This window comes from Bos taurus, chromosome 7, assembly GCF_002263795.3.
Source record: "Bos taurus isolate L1 Dominette 01449 registration number 42190680 breed Hereford chromosome 7, ARS-UCD2.0, whole genome shotgun sequence".
Lineage (NCBI taxonomy): Eukaryota > Metazoa > Chordata > Mammalia > Artiodactyla > Bovidae > Bos > Bos taurus.
The window spans coordinates 110410392-110430067 of record NC_037334.1 but is presented as its reverse complement, the minus strand read 5'-3'; the positions used below and the strand labels follow the sequence as shown (position 1 = coordinate 110430067).

Genomic DNA, 19676 nt, shown 5'->3' with positions numbered 1-19676 from the left:
ATAATTAACTTGTTGAAGAAATAGGAATATTTTCTTGGACTTAAAAACATTTATATATGAATCTGATCACTTATAAAATGGATGGGTTTTATGTTCATTAGCTTCTTGACTGTGAAAAAAAATTTTATTCAACTTCAGATAGATTATTGAATGGAATATTTTGAAGAGGTCCCATTTTACAGATAGTATTCTGGGTGAAATTGTTTCCCTCTCCAAAATATGTTGAAGTCCTAACCCCTAGTCCTTAAAAGTGAGACTTCAGGAATTAGTTGTTGTAAATATAAGTAGTTAGTTTAAGATGAGCTCATATTGGAGTAGGGTGGGCCCCTACTCCAACAGAACTGATGTCTTTATAAGAAGGAAATTTAAACACAGACATGCAGAGAGGAAAGACGGTATAAAGACATGCAAGAAGACTGCCATGTGATGAAAACAGAGATGAGACGGGTGCAGTGACCAGTCACGGAGCACCCAGCACTGCCAACCGTCCCCAGCAGCCAAGAGCGAGGCTGGAGCCAAGTCTCCCTTCGTGCTCACAGAAGGAACCAGCCCTGCTATCCCTCTGATTCAGAATTCTAGAACTCAAAGCGGGAAAAGAATTTTAATTGTTCTAAGCCATCCAATTTATGGTAGTTTATTATATCAAACCTAAGAAATTCTCACAGATAGTTGAGAAGTGATTGATAGATAGACAGATGTAGATAATCTTTCAAATCCCTTAAAATTTAGGGCTGGTCATAAAACGAGGAGCTAGGGAATTGCCCAGTGAAGTCGTACAGTGGCCCCACAGCTGTCAGTTGACCCGCATAGCTGTCGTTTTTAGGTCAAGAATAGTTAACAGGTGCAATTTTATGTGGCTCACTCAAATAGATTTCATAAATGATTCAAGTTTTCTGAAACCCCCTTTCCCCCTCAAGAGTAGATTTAAACTGAATTTGTTAGAATACTTCATTTCCCCTGCATAACTTTTCCTCTATAAATAGATTCTTAGGCTTAGCTCATTTCATTTGGAGAAAGAAGTTCTGTCTTCATGACCTATATAGAATTAAACACTGGAGGCAACTGCTCTTTGAGGTTTTGCCTGCTGTTCCTCTCGTTTACACATCTCTGGGCAAGGGTGATTCCAGGAGACAATGCTGGGAACTCCATCTAACTCATGGTCAAAGCTCAGGGTTTCTCCAGGGATTTCTCATTCCGTTTGGCACAACAGTAACTGCATCTGACAACATCTGCCTCACAGCGTCGCTCTGCAGGGCCATCTGACACTCGGTTCTCATCCACATTTTCTTCCTGCCTGTCTTCTGAGGAAGATGCTTCCACGACAGAGATGGAGAGAAGTAGACAGGCAGGGCAAATCAGAGCTTTACTTTCCCAGTGAATGAGAGTCATGAACCTACCAAATGTCTTCACTTAGCTCTTATTCCAATTCATCCAAAGATCTTTGACAGCAAATACTGTCTAAATCAACCCTTTGTGCGGGGAGCCGGTGAGGCATTCTGCTCATGACCAAGGTCATGAGGAAGGAGGCTCGGCATACGCAAAGGCGGGATCGAGCCTCAGGAGTCCCCCCGGATATTCTCGAGCATTTTCCCCCCAAAAACCAGAGTCTGCCTACTTTATTGCTTTGTGCTCTCACCTCTGACTTTACTGGGGGCTGTCCCCTACCACCATCTCTCTCTCTCTCTGTCAAAGAGTTAACTTACAGCTCCAATTAATAAAGTTCCTGGGCAATTAGGAGTGTTTAAATCCAAACCCCTCAGATGGCTCTCTAACTCGCCTGACAAGTTTACCCGGACTCCTGCAGCTATGCATACGATTGTTTACAGTCTCCTAGCCTCCAGAGGCACGGGAAGCTTAAGATATTCAAATAGCTTAGAGCCTCTCAGAGAGTTAAAAACTGTCAGAATAAACTAGTAAAGGATTTCATTGGTGAGTCAATGCTTGTTGCCAAGTTTTCACATCCCCTGAATTGTATCCTTGAATGTGTATTAATTAATAGTTGGTATATAGTAAAAAATAAGTAGTGGCCTTGGTGTTAGTAACTTTAGACCCTTAAGGTAATAAATTCTTTTCTTTGTTGTAAACCCATTACACATCCGCCCTATAGGAATGCAATTTTATCTTTGGAAGATGGTGCCAAACCTTAAAATAATTACTCTTAGAGAAAATAAGTCTTTGTTGATAAGTCCTTGTCAAGAGTCATAAAATGTTAGTAGGCCTTCTGGCCAGAAGATGATGTAAATCACCTAAACCATTTGTATACGATAAATTTGCAGGAAAGAAACCCTGGTTTTTGATAAGAATCAAAGACTGCTGACTTTGCATCCCCTATTATCCTCTATGTGTAACTTAGGGTATAAAAGCCCCTGTTAAAAATAAAGCTATGGGCCTTGCTCACCAACGCTTGGTCTCCCCATGTCATTCTTCCCTTTAACTTCCAGCTGAGTCTCCATCTGGAGCGCGGAACCCACCACGCTTACTAATTATGCCTGGGCTTCTAAGACCCACTCGAGAAGGTGTCTAGGGTGAGACACCTTCCGCTATTCGAGAGGGCGCCTGCGGCCTACGTAAGTGGTGCAAACTTCTTGTCTTGAAGTTTTATTGGTCTCCCGCGTAAACCAAGCTACTCAGCTTCTTTTCTCCACTGAATTTTCCTACTGAGCTATCCTCATTCTATTGTTCTCTATATCTCTAATTAGCATATAAATAGTCGCCTAGGCCGTCTCTCCTTCGAATACCCTGGATCAGCTGGGGCTGGTCCCCAGCAGGTGGCGCCCGAGACAGGGACTTTCGAAGGTAAGCTCCCAGCAATTGGGGCTACCAGCCCTATTGCCCCCCGTTCTCGGAACAACTGGGTGACCAGCCCTCTTGTTCCCCCACGGAGCAGTTTGGGTGACCAGCCCTACTGCTCCTCCCTTGGAACAGTTCGGGCCATCAGCCTACTGTTCCTCCCCCGGGACAATCTGGGTCACCAGCCCTATTGTTCTTCCAGTGTTCGGGACGGCTAGGACCCCACTCAAGGGTGCCGCGGACCCCCCTGTAGGATAGACAGGGCGAGAGGAGTGGGAAGTGTTGAAAGTGTTAAAGAGTTAGACTTAGAGAGAGAAAACAGTTTCTGAAGTTAAAAGGCCAAAGAAAAGCCTGATCTTTTGATAGCTTAAAGCAAAATCTTTTACTCTACTTAATTTTCTGACATGGGTAATACTGAATCAAATGAAAGACAGCTCTTTATAGGAGTAATTTTACAGTTATTAGGTAAAAGAGGAATCAAAGTTAAAAAATCTGCCATTCAATCATTTCTTTCATTTGTACAAGAGCACTGTCCCTGGTTTCCAGACGAAGGCTCTGTTAACTTAGATGTCTGGGAAAAAGTAGGAAAACAGCTAAAAACTTACCATGCCGAACATGGCTCAGAAAAGGTGCCTAATGACGCCTTTTCCTTATGGAATATCATTAGAGATGTCTTAGACCCTGCCCCTGATTCAGAAAAAGTACATCTTAAAAGTGATACTGAAGAAAATGCTGTAGCTAAACCTGCCCCTGAATCTAAAAGAGTAACTTTTAAAGAGGAAAATGAGGTCGAAACTGTAGTTAAACCTGAGGAAAATGAGAAAAACGAAGACCCGCCTGACTATCGGCAACTAAGAAAAATGTTAGCAGCCGTGACTACTCAGGAACAACCTAAAGATAGGGATGAGGAACAAGATCAGCCTTCCCCAAAACAAAAAGAGAATTTAGGCGAGATAACAGCTAAATATCACTCTGATGGAGATCGGCATCTCTTAAACAAAGATGCCCCAAAAGGCCTAAGAGAAACTTCCCCTGTCAGACCATCCGCTCCTAGGAGCTTGAGGGAAACATCCCCGATCAGACAGTTTGTAAGATTTAGTCACCAAACAGTTAAAGGATCTCCGGAGCAGGAGAAGAGAAATACGGGACGCTCCCATCCCTCCATGCCTCCTCCTCTGTGTGGGGGTAAAGGGCCTCCTCTAGGAGTTTCCCGGAGAAGGGTTTTCTCTAGTCCCAAGGATAAATTTGATCCTCACCTTGAGGCTTCTTTTCTAGTCCCCTCTGCAGTTTAGATAGGGTAAAGAAGTTACAAAATAAATAAAAATATTCTCAAAAAAAAAAAAATTAAAAAAATGGGTTTCTCTACATCTAAAAATAGACAAATGTTTATTGGCTCTGTGAAATATGATTAGAAATGTCCCGGACCCCTGTCATGAGGCTGTTAGATAGCCTATGGGGGAGGCTATAGCGGTAGATGGTGGTGAGTCTCCACTTTCTGCATAGATCATAATTTCTGCTATTGAAAAAAAAAAAAAAAGGAGGGAGAAAGTGCTTTACCTCCCGAGGAAGGAGAGGGTTTACAGGACGCTGCGGCCGAGCGCCCTGGAGAGCTCCCTCCCCCTCTGCACAAACCTTTAAAAAAAAACTTATCCACCACTTTCTGATTTAAGGTGATCGCCACCACCTCTGTTTGTGCCTCCCAGGACCCAGGAGTTCCCCACTTTGCCCCCAAAGCCTCTCAAAGCATTGCCTAAGCCTGAGGAAGATAAAAAGTTTTTTGAACAGTGGAGCTTTTAAAACAGACTGCGTGCACAATATGCAGAGCATGCTCCTTAGAGAAAACCTCCTCAGGGGGGTCTCAACCAGGCTAGGAAAAAAGCGAAAGGGGATTTAGCAACAATATTAACCCCTGATGTGCCGCTTACTCCAATTCCAACGGGAGTGGCTGGCCCCCTACCTGAGGACATTGTAAGATTTGTCCTGGGGCGTAGCTCGCTTTCTTTTCAAAATTAAAAAAAAAAAAAAAGAAAGAAAGAAAAGAAATTTCGGTGGTGCATGGTGTAGTAGATTCTGATTATATTGGAAAAATTAAAAGTTTTGATCTCACCGCCTAACAAAACTGTACAAATTAATAAAGGTCAAAGAGTAACACAGCTTTTACTTTTACCTTACTATCAGACAAAAAAAAAACTTGACTTCTCAAGCTAGGAGCCACAAAACATTTGGATCTAGTGATCTAGCCTTTTGGGTGCAGGAAGTTACAGTTCCAAGGCCTTTAAAAGATCTTTTAATTCAAGGGAATAAAATGTCAAGACTGAGCAGTTATTTAGGCTTTTCAACATTTAAGAGACCACACCTTTAATCTTTTGACTGACTCCAGATATATTGTGGGGTTATTTCCTCATATTGAAACTGCTAATATTCCAAAAAATAAAACTACTATCTTCTCCTTGTTATCTGATTTACAAAAAGAGATTACACACAGAGATAAAAAATATATTGTGGGACATATTAGAGTCCATTTCAACTTGCCCAGCCCTTTACATGAAGGAAATGCCTTGGTAGATGCATTGACTAAAGTAATTGTTTTAAACTTACATAAAAAGATTGATAAGGCCAAAAATTCTCGCAAAATTCACCATCAAAATGCAGCTGGTTTAAGGTATAAATTTCATATCCCTAGGGAAACAGCTAGACAAAAAGTTATGTCCAAATTGTAATTAATCACTTAAAGGTAAACACACAGGGGCAGACTACAATGATGAGACACTAGATGCCTGAATTACAGGCTACGACTCGGCCCCTGGTCAAGTAAAAAGACCTCCTTACTGGAGAGTGAAAAGGGCCAGATGTGTTGCTAACTTGTGGGAGAGGGTATGCTTATATATTTCTACAGAATGCAGATTCTCCGATTTGGATCTCAGAAAAATTCGTCATGTCACATTCCCCAAAGACCAGGTTCGCGGCGCGCGCACTCGCTCGCTCCCCCTCCCCCAGCCAGCCCTCGCCTCCGCGCCGCCAGCGGCGCCCCGCACCTTCCTCGCTGCACCCCGAGACCTAGAGCAAAGAAGTCTGTGCGGCGAGTGAGGGCCAGAGAGGAAAGCGCGCCCGCGGAGTGCAGTCCAGACCAGCGCGCTCCCGCCGGCGACAGGAAAACGCCCCCAGCCCAAGCGGCAGCGGCTAGCCCGAGTCCGCGAACCCCGCCCCTCCGCCCGCCGTAGACGCAGCGGCCCACAGCCTGCCGTTCGCGTTCTGCCTCCTGATGCTGCGGACACTGCTCCGCCGAGCCGATGCCTACAGCTGCTCCTTGTTTCATCTTGTTTAAATCCTCAATATAATGTTTGCTCCTTTGTGGTGTTGTTGTGAACAAATGTATGCTCTCATCTTGTTTAAATCCTCAATATAATGTTTGCTCCTTTGTAATGTTACAACGTCCACCTTATCTTATGATGTAACCACTTATTGAATTATGCTCTTGCTGTATTACAACAACTGCAGGATTTAATGCGAACACGACGGTTTGTGGGCTTACTTATCTTGGGAATAGCAGCTTTGATAAGTGCAATTACTTCTGTTACTGTGGCAGCAATATCATTGACTCAACAAGTACATACTGCTCAATATGTTGATTCTATGTCCAAAAATGTTTCTTTAGCATTGGCAACACAGGAAGCTATAGACAGGAAATTAGAAATGAGGGTAGATGCCCTAGAGGAAGCAGTAATACATATTGGGACTGAATTGCAGGCTTTAAAGGTGAAAATGGCATTGTCCTGTCATGCTGACTACCGGTGGATATGTGTAACACCCCTGAAAGTAAATGAGACAGATTTTGAATGGGAAAAGATTAAAAACCATATTTCAGGTATTTGGAACAGCTCTGACATTGGCTTAGACTTAGGGAAACTTCACAATCAAATAGCAACCCTGGAACACTCCCGATTAGATTTTACTGCCGCTGGAACAGCAAATGATTTCTTCCATACTTTCTCTAACTACATTTCAGGAAAAAATATTCTGTCTACCTTCCTTGGCTATGCTACGTTGGCTGTTTTAATTTTACTTCTAATAATTGTTCTTCTTTGTATTGTCAGGATTCTTCGGCAGAGCATTCAGAGGCTCGCGACTGAGCTACATCTGGCTGTTTTAAGAAATAAAAAAGGGGGAGATGCGGGGAGCCGGTGAGGCATTCTGCTCATGACCAAGGTCATGAGGAAGGAGGCTCGGCATACGCAAAGGCGGGATCGAGCCTCAGGAGTCCCCCCGGATATTCTCGAGCATTTCCCCCCCAAAAACCAGAGTCTGCCTACTTTATTGCTTTGTGCTCTCACCTCTGACTTTACTGGGGGCTGTCCCCTACCACCATCTCTCTCTCTCTCTGTCAAAGAGTTAACTTACAGCTCCAATTAATAAAGTTCCTGGGCAATTAGGAGTGTTTAAATCCAAACCCCTCAGATGGCTCTCTAACTCGCCTGACAAGTTTACCCGGACTCCTGCAGCTATGCATACGATTGTTTACAGTCTCCTAGCCTCCAGAGGCACGGGAAGCTTAAGATATTCAAATAGCTTAGAGCCTCTCAGAGAGTTAAAAACTGTCAGAATAAACTAGTAAAGGATTTCATTGGTGAGTCAATGCTTGTTGCCAAGTTTTCACATCCCCTGAATTGTATCCTTGAATGTGTATTAATTAATAGTTGGTATATAGTAAAAAATAAGTAGTGGCCTTGGTGTTAGTAACTTTAGACCCTTAAGGTAATAAATTCTTTTCTTTGTTGTAAACCCATTACACATCCGCCCTATAGGAATGCAATTTTATCTTTGGAAGATGGTGCCAAACCTTAAAATAATTACTCTTAGAGAAAATAAGTCTTTGTTGATAAGTCCTTGTCAAGAGTCATAAAATGTTAGTAGGCCTTCTGGCCAGAAGATGATGTAAATCACCTAAACCATTTGTATACGATAAATTTGCAGGAAAGAAACCCTGGTTTTTGATAAGAATCAAAGACTGCTGACTGTGCATCCCCTATTATCCTCTATGTGTAACTTAGGGTATAAAAGCCCCTGTTAAAAATAAAGCTACGGGCCTTGCTCACCAACGCTTGGTCTCCCCATGTCATTCTTCCCTTTAACTTCCAGCTGAGTCTCCATCTGGAGCGCAGAACCCACCACGCTTACTAATTATGCCTGGGCTTCTAAGACCCACTCGAGAAGGTGTCTAGGGTGAGACACCTTCCGCTATTCGAGAGGGCGCCTGCGGCCTACGTAAGTGGTGCAAACTTCTTGTCTTGAAGTTTTATTGGTCTCCCGCGTAAACCAAGCTACTCAGCTTCTTTTCTCCACTGAATTTTCCTACTGAGCTATCCTCATTCTATTGTTCTCTATATCTCTAATTAGCATATAAATAGTCGCCTAGGCCGTCTCTCCTTCGAATACCCTGGATCAGCTGGGGCTGGTCCCCAGCACCTTTGTCCTTGGCAATTCTGAGCATTCACAAGTCATTTCTGAATACTTATTTTCCTCGATGTTTATATAGCCAGTGCCTTTTAAAGTTTCCTCAACTATGAAAATAAAAACAACCACACACAAATTTTACTGCCAATTTTTTTAACCATCAAGAAAAGATACAACCAAGTCCAAAAACATCTCTTGTGTGACCACTGCTAAAGCGTGCTAAATAATTTTCATACAAGTAGATGTTCAACATGAGTTTGAGCAAGCCCCACGAGTTGGTGATGGACAGGGAGACCTGGCGTGCTGCAGTTCGCTGGGTTGTAAGCAGCCGGATGCGACTGAGCAACTGAACTGAACTGAACTGAGATGTTTAATAGGAAATTCTCTTTCATAAAATTTTAATAATCTAGCTCAAACACATTTTATGACCATAAGACATCGATTTAAGAGAAAATTTCAAATCTTACTGAGGAAAAGATCCCTCTGCATTCTGGAATCATTGCCTACACCAAACGGAAAATTCAGAAGAAAGAGCTTATTAGGAGCAAATGCCGTTTATACTACTTTGCTCAGTTACACCGCTCTTGTTAGTTGAATGGCCTTAAAGTCTAACAGATTGTTTCAAAATGTCATTCTGCTTCTATTTGACTGAATACCTTGTGCCATTATTCTCTTATTCATTACATGAGAGCCTAAAACTTTCCTGTGCCAGACAATACAACAACAGCCGGTGATATAATGTTGCCTTTACGAAAAAAAACCCTTGGCCTCAAAGAGGTATTATTTGATTTCAAAAGTTATAGTATGTCTCTTCTCAGCATATGTTACAGCTGGGTTTTCAGAAGTATATATATTTCACATATTTGTTCACATAAAATTTGAAAAAGAAAGAGTTCACGATAAAAGAATATACTGTCTTTTGTGGTTTTAGAAGGGGAAATTACCTGAGGACAGAAAGTATCAGTAGGGCATTACAATGACAAACCCTCTCTGAGGCACCAGGAGTATAAAATGCCGGTATTACGGACTGGTATTCGAATTTTGACCTCTCACCTTAGCACTTCGTACTTACTGGGGATGAGCCTAAGCAACCTTTGCCCCCTCAGCTCATCTACAGTAAGGGGAAAAAACCAAAAACCAGTATGATAACAAAATCTTTCCTTCTTGTTTAAATATAAACCTTTTAGATGAGCAGATTAAGTCCCAGATACATTAGCATTTGTCTGGTTATAGTTTACTGAAGCAAAAGCACCATCTGAAAATCAAGTTAGAAGCTGATGAATCCTTTAACAAATGCATCTATTTGTATTTCATTCAGGTGTTTCTAAATAGCAAGCTTTTCTAGTATATTAAGTGATTGGAAATTAAATATATATATATGTGTGTATATACACACACACACATATACATGTATATCTGAAAACATGGCAGGTATACAAAGCAAAGTTCACCTGGAAACTCTAAATCTTTTTCCATTGCCTACTTTTCTCCCCCACAGCCATATCTAATTTACGATCCAGATGCTTTCAAAGAATCATAGTTTCCATCAGAAAACAACTCATCTGGCTGTCCTTTCACAAACATGACCCAAGTGAGTGAGCTGCACACCGCAGTCCTCTGGACCTTTGTCCTTTGGATCAGGGCTCCTGGCTTCTCCAGGACACGTATCCCTTAGAGACGCTGTTATATAATGAAATAAACTTACTGTTTTCTTTAACACTTTGAGAGCATAAGGCTTCTGGGTCCCCTTCTGTTTGCATCTGTACACAATGGATGTAGCACCCCTTGAGGGGGAAAAAAGACAAAAAGAAAATGTTATGCTCTCAGTAAGAAATTAAGGGGAAAGCTTGAAAACAAGTATCTCTTGCGGTTACCCTCATAACTGACAAGTGTTTTACGTTCTACTACAGGACTCGACAAACTTGAGAGGACGTTTTTCTATATAATTAAGAATACTATGCTAAATCTTCCTGTTTGCCCTTCTACTTCTTGTCCATCTCTGTACAAGTGACCTGTTGCATTCGGTCACGGCTCATTGGGTAAACACAGACTTTATAGGACCTCTACCCAATCTCACAGCCTGTGGCCCTTCCTGAAGGCAGGCGCCTGGACTACAGCAAAGCTCATGACTTCAGGGGGAGGCTTAAGTCCCACACTAGGCCGTAAAGGTCAGGAGAGTCTCCACGACTCGGCAAGGGTGCTGGGGACCTTTAAGAATTTACACGGCATCACTGGTACCCTGCTACCTCCCCAGACCAGGGTTAGCCCTGTGGAGACACTGGCTCCTTTGTTGTGGTGAATTCTGTTACCACTTACACACGCACTAACAAAAATGATGATGTGAAATGTCCAGGAGAAAATACTATTGAAATGGTTAAAGGTATACAGAGGAAAAGCAGATTTATCCCTCTATAAAAATTTGAAGATGTACAGAAAATGTTTACCTGTAAAGGAGAATGGTAAGAAGAGACTCCATAACTATCTATCTCTATGTGATACATGTGTGAAGTTACTAAAAAGAGAACATTAAAAAGCAGGACACTGTGGTCCTGATGTACCCTCTCCAGTCATGAGAGCAAGAGAACGAGACAGAAACAGAAAGAAACCACACAGGCTCAAGTACAACCTGAGAGAGAGCTTCAGATAAATCTTGAAATAAGATCAGTTGAAGCAAACTTGTCAGACTTTGAAGATTAGGCCAAAGGACTAAGGAAGGTAGTCCTAAGGAATGTATCTTATGATACATTCACTCTAGTGGTTCTGAAATTTTAAGAACAAAAGAAATTTATAAATCAAACATATTCCTAGACACCTTTGCATATTAAATTTTTAACAGAGCCTCCAAGAGTCAGGAATTGGTGATATAAATGTTAATAGGTAGAACAATTCCTAACAAGTGGTGCTGGGAAAACTGGTCAGCCACTTGTAAAAGAATGAAACTAGAACACTTTCTAACACCATACACAAAAATAAACTCAAAATGGATTAAAGATCTCAATGTAAGACCAGAAACTATAAAACTCCTAGAGGAGAACATAGGCAAAACACTCTCCGACATACATCACAGCAGGATCCTCTATGACCCACCTCCCAGAATATTGGAAATAAAAGCAAAAATAAACAAATGGGACCTAATTAAACTTAAAAGCTTCTGCACAAGAAAGGAAACTATTAGCAAGGTGAAAAGACAGCCTTCAGAATGGGAGAAAATAATAGCAAATGAAGCAACTGACAAACAACTAATCTCAAAAATATACAAGCAACTCTTACAGCTCAACTCCAGAAAAATAAATGACCCAATCAAAAAATGGGCCAAAGAACTAAATAGACATTTCTCCAAAGAAGACATACAGATGGCTAACAAACACATGAAAAGATGCTCAACATCACTCATTATCAGAGAAATGCAAATCAAAACCACTATGAGGTACCATTTCACACCAGTCAGATGGCTGCGATCCAAAAGTCTACAAATAATAAATGCTGGAGAGGGTGTGGAGAAAAGGGAACCCTCTTACACTGTTGGTGGGAATGCAAACTAGTACAGCCACTATGGAGAACAGTGTGGAGATTCCTTAAAAAACTGGAAATAGAACTGCCTTATGATCCAGCAATCCCACTGCTGGGCATACACACTGAGGAAACCAGAAGGGAAAGAGACACGTGTACCCCAATGTTCATTGCAGCACTGTTTATAATAGCCAGGACATGGAAGCAACCTAGATGTCCATCAGCAGATGAATGGATAAGAAAGCTGTGGTACATATACACAATGGAGTATTACTCAGCAATTAAAAAGAATACATTTGAATCAGTTCTAATGAGGTGGATGAAACTGGAGCCTATTATACAGAGTGAAGTAAGCCAGAAAGAAAAACACCAATAAAGTATACTAACGCATATATATGGAATTTAGAAAGATGGTAACAATAACCCTGTGTACGAGACAGCAAAAGAGACACTGATGTATAGATCAGTCTTATGGACTCTGTGGGAGAGGGAGAGGGTGGGGAGATTTGGGAGAATGGCATTGAAACATGTAAAATATCATGTATGAAACGAGTCGCCAGTCCAGGTTCGATGCACGATACTGGATGCTTGGGGCTGGTGCACTAGGACGACCCAGAGGGAGGGTATGGGGAGGGAGGATGGAGGAGGGTTCAGGATGGGGAACACAGGTATACCTGTGGCGGATTCATTTCAATATTTGGCAAAACTAATACAATATTGTAAAGTTTAAAAATAAAATTAAATTAAAAAAAAAAAGAACAATTCCAACACATTTAAAAAATTTGGGGGAAGACATAACACATACACAAAGAAACAGAGGAAATGAAGGTAAATATAAAATTCTACTTTATTTTTAATTGCCCTAAATGATATCTATGTGAAGCAAAAATACTAACAACTCACTGTGTTTACAGCACATGTAGAAGAGGCATGACAACAGAGCACAGGAGGAGGAGGAGGCTGAGGAAGTGCCGCTAAATCCTTACACCACAAGCTCAGTGCTGTGACTGCTTTATAGTAGACTCTGATTAATTAAAGACGTACATTATACAACCCAGGGCAATGAATAAAATTTTAATTACAATTTTTATAAAACAAAATAAAATTTTTTAAATAAAAAAGTCAATAAGGAAGCTAAAACGGAATCAGAAATGAAGTACTTGGGGGACAAAACAAAAGAAGAGATTAACACCAAAACAACTAACAATATGGTATATTTTAGTCCAATCATATAAATACTATATCAAATATGAACTTTATAAGCATACCAATTAAAAAATAAAGATCATCAGTCATATGCTAAAACAGACTGCACTTAATAATCTTCAGCCTCCATTTGTAGCCATGATCCAAACAGATAATTCCATATTGCTTTAGGGAAATTTTGTTTATGCTGAAAACCTACCACTCTAGGGTACATTCCACATTTTTGGACACGTATAAACTCCTTCAGTCAGTGATTTGCTTCTAATGAACAATTTATTACTTCAGGTTCAAATAAAAAAGACCATCATATTACATGAAAAAATCAAGACCAAACTCTACATTGTGTACAGTAAACTCATTTGAAATATAAAGTGTAAAAAGGTTAAAAATAAGTTGATAGAAAAGAGATACTAAGCAAACACTAAACAAAAGAAAGCAGGAGTAGCTCCATTAATATCCTGTCAACCAGACTTCAGAATAAAGACAAAGATGAACATGACTTAATTATAATGTTAAGAGGGCAACTCCCCCGAATGACATCACAAACATGAGTGTATGCACCCAAGAACAGTGCTTCACAATACATGCAGCAAAACTGACAGGACTGAAAGGAGAATAGACAACGGCCTGAATACAGCTGGAGGCATCCCCACACTCTCTCAGCAGTGAACAGAGAAAGCAGAAAGGTTATCACCAAAGCTACGGAGGACATGAGCAACATTATCAGCGAAGCTATGCTAAATGGCTTCGAGAGAACACTACGCAAAACAGCAGAATGTACCTTCTTTTTGAAGTTAAAACACTCAGAGCCTCTATTTCCTGACTTAGTATAAAGAGAGTGGTATTGAAGGAAGAATAAACGCGTAGATAAATGGAATGGAAAAAAGAATCCAGAAATAGTTATACATACACATGACTAACTGGTTTCTGACAAAGGTAAACAGGCAGTTCAGTGGAGAAAGTTACAGTCCCTCCAACCATAAATAGTGCTGGAACCACTGGATACATATGTGTAAAAAACAAAGGCAAAAACAAAAAGCCTTTATCCAAGTGCCACTCTACCAAAAAATGACTCAAAATGGATCATAAGTACAAGTGTAAAACCTATAATTCTAAAAAAAAAAAAAAAAAGAAAGATTTCTGACCTTTAGTTAGGAAAAGATTTCTTACATACACAACCAAAAGTTTGTGTTAAGTCACTTCACTTATGTACGACTCTTTGCAACCCCATGGACTGTAACCCACCAGGCTCCTCTGCTCATGGGATTCTCCAAGCAGGAATACTGGAGTGGGTTGCCATTCTCTTCTCAAGGAGATCTTCCCGACCCAGGGATTGAACCCATGTCTCATGTCTCCTGCATAGGCAGGTAGGTTCTTTACCACTAGCACCACCTGGGAAACTCACAACCAAAAGCACAGTAATTCAAAGAGCAAAAAAATTGTACTTCATTTACCTTAAGAACCTTAAGAAAGGTTGCCTTCTGAAAGCCACTGACAGTGAGAAAATTTTTATAATCATATATCTGATAACGGACTTGTCTCTAGAATTAGAAACTAAGTCCAATAATAAGAAAATAATGCATTTTTAAGGTAGGCCAGAGACTGGAACATATGCTTCACCAAAGAAAATACATGAATGGCAAAAAAGCACAAAGAAAGATGCTCAACACCATTAGACATCAGGGAAATGCAAATTAAAACCACAATGAGATACAACTTCACTCTTCCTGGAACACCTAAGAAAAGACAGAGTATCATGGCTGGCAAGGATGCAGAACAACTGGACTCCTACGCTGCTGAAGAAATGAGAAATGATACAGCCACTTTGGAAAACAGCTTGGCAGTTTCTTATAAAATTAATACCATACGATTGAAAGCTATATTCATTCACAAACTTGAACATGAATCTTTATAGCAGCTTATTATTAATCAGGAAACACTGCAAACAACTCCCATATCCCTCAGCTGAGAAATCAGTAGAATACTATCCATAAATAAAAAGAAATGAACTGGAATCAGACAACAACATGGATGATTATTTAATACAACATCCTAAGTGAAAGAAGCCAGGGTCAAAAAGATATAAACTGCATGACTCCACTTAATATAAAGGGAAGTGATTTGCAAACACTGAAGAAAATGAAAAATCTAATTTTAATTTTATATAATTGCAAAATATTCAAAAATTTATGCAAAATAAACTATATTAAATAGCATCCATTCCTTAATTTACTTATCACATTAATCTATCACTAATTCCAATATATAAATTATTATCATAACAAAACCTTTCAAAGAAATTTGAACAAAATGTATTCTTGTCTAATCAACCTCAAGATACAAGTATACTAGAAATAACTTAAAATTTAAAAAAAAAATTGTATATGAGAATACAATAAGAATGTCCAACTTATTTTGCTAAGTAAGTTGCTAACATTAACAGGACTAATTTTTTCCTAGCTGTACTGAGATAAAATTGATATATCAGTTCAGTACAGTTCAGTTCAGTCACTCAGTCTTGTCTGAATCTTTGCGAACCCATGAATCGCAGCACGCCAAGGCTCCCTGTCCATCACCAATCCCCGGAGTTCACTCAGACTCACATCCATCGAGTCAGTGATGCCATCCAGCCATCTCATCCTCTGCCATCCCCTTCTCCTCCTGCCCCCAATCCCTCCCAGCATCAGAGTCTTTTCCAATAAGTCAACTCTTTGCATGAGGTGGCCAAAGTACTGGAGTTTCAGCTTTAGCATCATTACTTCCAAAGAAATCCCAGGGCTGATCTCCTTCAGAATGGACTGGTTGGATCTCCTTGCAGTCCAAGGGACTCTCAAGAGTCTTCTCCAACACCACAGCTCAAAAGCATCAATTCTTCAGTGCTCAGCCTTCTTCACAGTCCAACTCTCACAGCCACACATGACCACAGGAAAAACCGTAGCCTTGACTAGACGGACCTTTGTTGGCAAAGTAATGTCTCTGCTTTTGAACATGCTTCTAGGTTGGTCATAACTTTCCTTCCAAGGAGTAAGCGTCTTTTCATTTCATGGCTGCAATTACCATCTGTAGTGATTTTGGAGTGCAAAAAAATAAAGTCTGACACTGTTTCCACTGTTTCCCCATCTATTTCCCATGAAGTGATGGGACTGGATGCCATGATCTTCGTTTTTTGAATGTTGAGCTTTAAGCCAGGTTTGTCACTCTCCTCTTTCACTTTCATCAAGAGGCTTTTGAGTTCCTCTTCACTGTCTGCCATAAGGGTGGTGTCATCTGCGTATCTGAGGTTATTGAGATTTCTCCCGGCAATCTTGATGCCAGCTTGTGCTTCTTCCAGTCCAGCGTTTCTCATGATGTACTCTGCATATAAGTTAAATAAGCAGGGTGACAATATACAGCCTTGACGTACTCCTTTTCCTATTTGGAACCAGTCTCTTGTTCCATGTCCAGTTCTAACTGTTGCTTCCTGACCTGCATATAGGTTTCTCAAGAGGCAGGTCAGGTGGTCTGGTATTCCCATCTCTTTCAGAATTTTCCACAGTTGATTGTGATCCACACAGTCAAAGGCTTTGGCATAGTCAATAAAGCAGAAATAGATGCTTTTCTGGAACTCTCTTGCTTTTTCCATGATCCAGCAGATGTTGGCAATTTGATCTCTGGTTCCTCTGCCTTTTCCAAAACCATCTTGAACATCAGGAAGTTCACAGTTCACGTACTGCTGAAGCCTGGCTTGGAGAATTTTGAGCATTACTTTACTAGCGTGTGAGATGAGTGCAATTGTGCGGTAGTTTGAGCATTCTTTGGCATTGCCTTTCTTTGGGATTGGAATGAAAACTGACCTTTTCCAGTCCTGTGGCCACTGCTGAGTTTTCCAAATTTGCTGGCATATTGAGTGCAGCACTTTCACCGCATCATCTTTCAGGATTTGGAATAGCTCAACTGGAATTCCATCACCTCCTCTAGCTTTGTTCGTAGTGATGCTTTCTAAGGCCCACTTGACTTCAAATTCTAGGATGTCTGGCTCTAGGTGAGTGATCACACCATCGTGATTATCTTGGTTGTGAAGATCTTTTTTGTACAGTTCTTCTATGTATTGCCACCTTTTCTTAATATCTCCTGCTTCTGTTAAGTCCATACCATTTCTGTCCTTTATCGAGCCCATCTTTGCATGAAATGTTCCCTTGGTATCTCTAATTTTCTTGAAGAGATCTCTAGTCTTCCCCATTCTGTTGTTTTCATCTATTTCTTTGCATTGATCGCTGAGGAAGGCTTTCTTATCTCTCCTTGCTATTCTTTGGAACTCTGCATTCAGATGCTTATATCTTTCCTTAAAATTGATATATAACATTATGCAAATTTAAGGTGTATAACATAATGATTTGGTATAAATATATATTGCAAAATTTTTGCCACAATTAGTTAATATACCTATCCCCCTACATAGTTATAATTTTAGAAATAACTTTTTAAAGGATGGAAAGATTAAAAGAATAGAACAACCTAAATAAATGCAAATGAAAATAATACTTCAGTAGTTTACTCTGTATTCTTTGCTGAAATTGAACAAGTAATTTAAATCATTTAATGTCTATAAATGTAATTTTAGACAGAAACCACACTTTAATTAAGTATGTTCATATGAAAACAAAAATATTATGTATCTTAACAGTAAATTTTTAATGCATAATGAAACTTTTGTTAAAGTGTTATATCCAAATTTCAAGATAAATTGCATAAAGAGAGAATTACCATAATATTTTTTGAGATACAAAGGAAGCAAAGAGATTACAACAGAGGATTTTATATTCATGGAGTTATTCAACTGGAAAAAAACTTTCACTACTCATTTCTATTCATGTATAACACATTCTTTACCAAAAAGGCCAGAGACTACAGAAATTATTTCAATTAGAACTTATTTTATGTGAAGATTTTGGTGAAAAAAAAAGTCAATACTTTTTTGGAGTCCGAGCCTGACTTCTATTTTCAAATTAGTTTCCTTTCAAAATAATTTAGGAACAAAACCACATTTTAGGTCCAGCCTTGTCTGATATGGTAGATAATTTTTTAAAAAGTTAAAAATGTCGACTACTATGTTTCACTCCAGAGAAAGCAGACAAACCTGTCAGGCATTTGCAAAACCATTTACAATATGTGTATATGATGACCATGATACTAGGTATATGCTGTTATGCTGCTGCTAAGTCACTTCAGTCGTGTCTGACTCTGTGTGACCCCATGGCGGCAGTCCACCAGGCGCCCCCATCCCTGGGATTCTCCAGGCAAGAACACTGGAGTGGGTTGCCATTTCCTTCTCCAATGCATGAAAGTGAAAAGTCAAAGTGAAGTCACTCAGTCGTGTCCGACTCTTAGCGACCTCGTGGACTGCAGCCTACCAGGCTCCTCCGTCCATGGGGTTTTCCAGGCAAGAGTACTGGAGTGGGGTGCCATTGCCTTCTCTTATAAGCTATTATATATACATACAATATATAGCATATATATAGCACATATAGTAGGGCTTTCCAGGTGGCTCCGTGGGTAAAGAATCCGCCTGCAATGCAGGACATGCAGGAGATGCAGGTTTGACCCCTGGGTTGGGAAGATCCCCTGGAGAAGGGCATGGCAACCCACTCCAGTATTCTTTCCTGGAGAATCCCATGGACATAGGAGCCTGAAGGGCCACAGCCCATAGGGTTGCAAAGACTTCAGACACAACTGAAGTGGCTGAGAACGCATGCATGCAATGTATACAGTATATAGAATACCGGAGTGGGTAGCCTTTCCCTTCTTCAGGGGAAGTTGCTGACCCAGGGATCGAACTGGGTTCTCCCACATTGCAGCTGAGCCACCAATCTGCCTGCAGTGCAAGAGACCTGGGTTTGATCCCTGAGTTGGGAAGATGCCCTGGAGAAGGGAAAGGTTACCTACTCCAGTGTTCTGGCCTGGAGAATTCCATGGACTGTATAGACCATGGGGGCACAAAGAGAGTCGGACACAACTGAGCAATCACACCATATATATGTATATATATATATTTATAGATAATGTATAAATACGTATAAATTTATACATTCATACAAAAGTGTATGAATATATAATGCATACACATACACCATTGCCCTGGAAAGCTGTTGAAGCACTTGATGTTGGTACCTGGCACTATGTGCCAAAACTTATGGATATGGAGGTGAAAACACCAGATATAATATTTATTTCCCTAAAGACATTTTAAGCAGAGTCCCTTTTCTATCTTTTCTTCTTTTAAAGAAACAAGATTGGCTAAAGACTGGTCTTATTTTCCCTTCAAAAGATGTCTAAGTGCACTAACCTAACTGTCCACCCACGAGCAGAGACAGATATCCAAATGCTCTCAGAAGGCCAGGCAGAGGTCAAACCTACTTCAGATCAGAAGCAGGAAATCTGATGTCTGGATTCACTTCAGTGTTTTAGGAATTGTGATGACTGTGCAATGTTACGAAAATTTATAATCACTGGCATTCTCCCATTAAGGGAGGTTATAAATTAGAGACTGGCTTTCTGGGGAAGGATCTAGTGGACATTTGTGACTGGGTTGAAGTGATAAGAGCTTGGCTTCCCTTAGCATCAAAGCTTAAATCTGCTGGAAATGCAAGAGAACTTCAGGTATGGAATCTCTTAAAATATAGAAGTCTGGAAGGGCTGTTTGCTACTTCGTTGTTTGGCCCAGCTGTGTCCCTGTAATGACA

General features: G+C 40.4%; 1 protein-coding gene across 2 annotated transcripts in view; it reads right to left on the bottom strand.

Moving 5' to 3' along the window:
• Positions 1-19676, bottom strand: part of CAMK4 (calcium/calmodulin dependent protein kinase IV) — a 280284-nt gene that overhangs the window by 146002 nt on the left and 114606 nt on the right. For both annotated transcript variants that reach the window (XM_005212128.5, XM_002691014.7), the window contains exon 2: positions 9947-10025. In XM_005212128.5, the coding sequence (XP_005212185.1) occupies positions 9947-10025 (79 nt within the window). The remainder of the gene's footprint in view (positions 1-9946; positions 10026-19676) is intronic.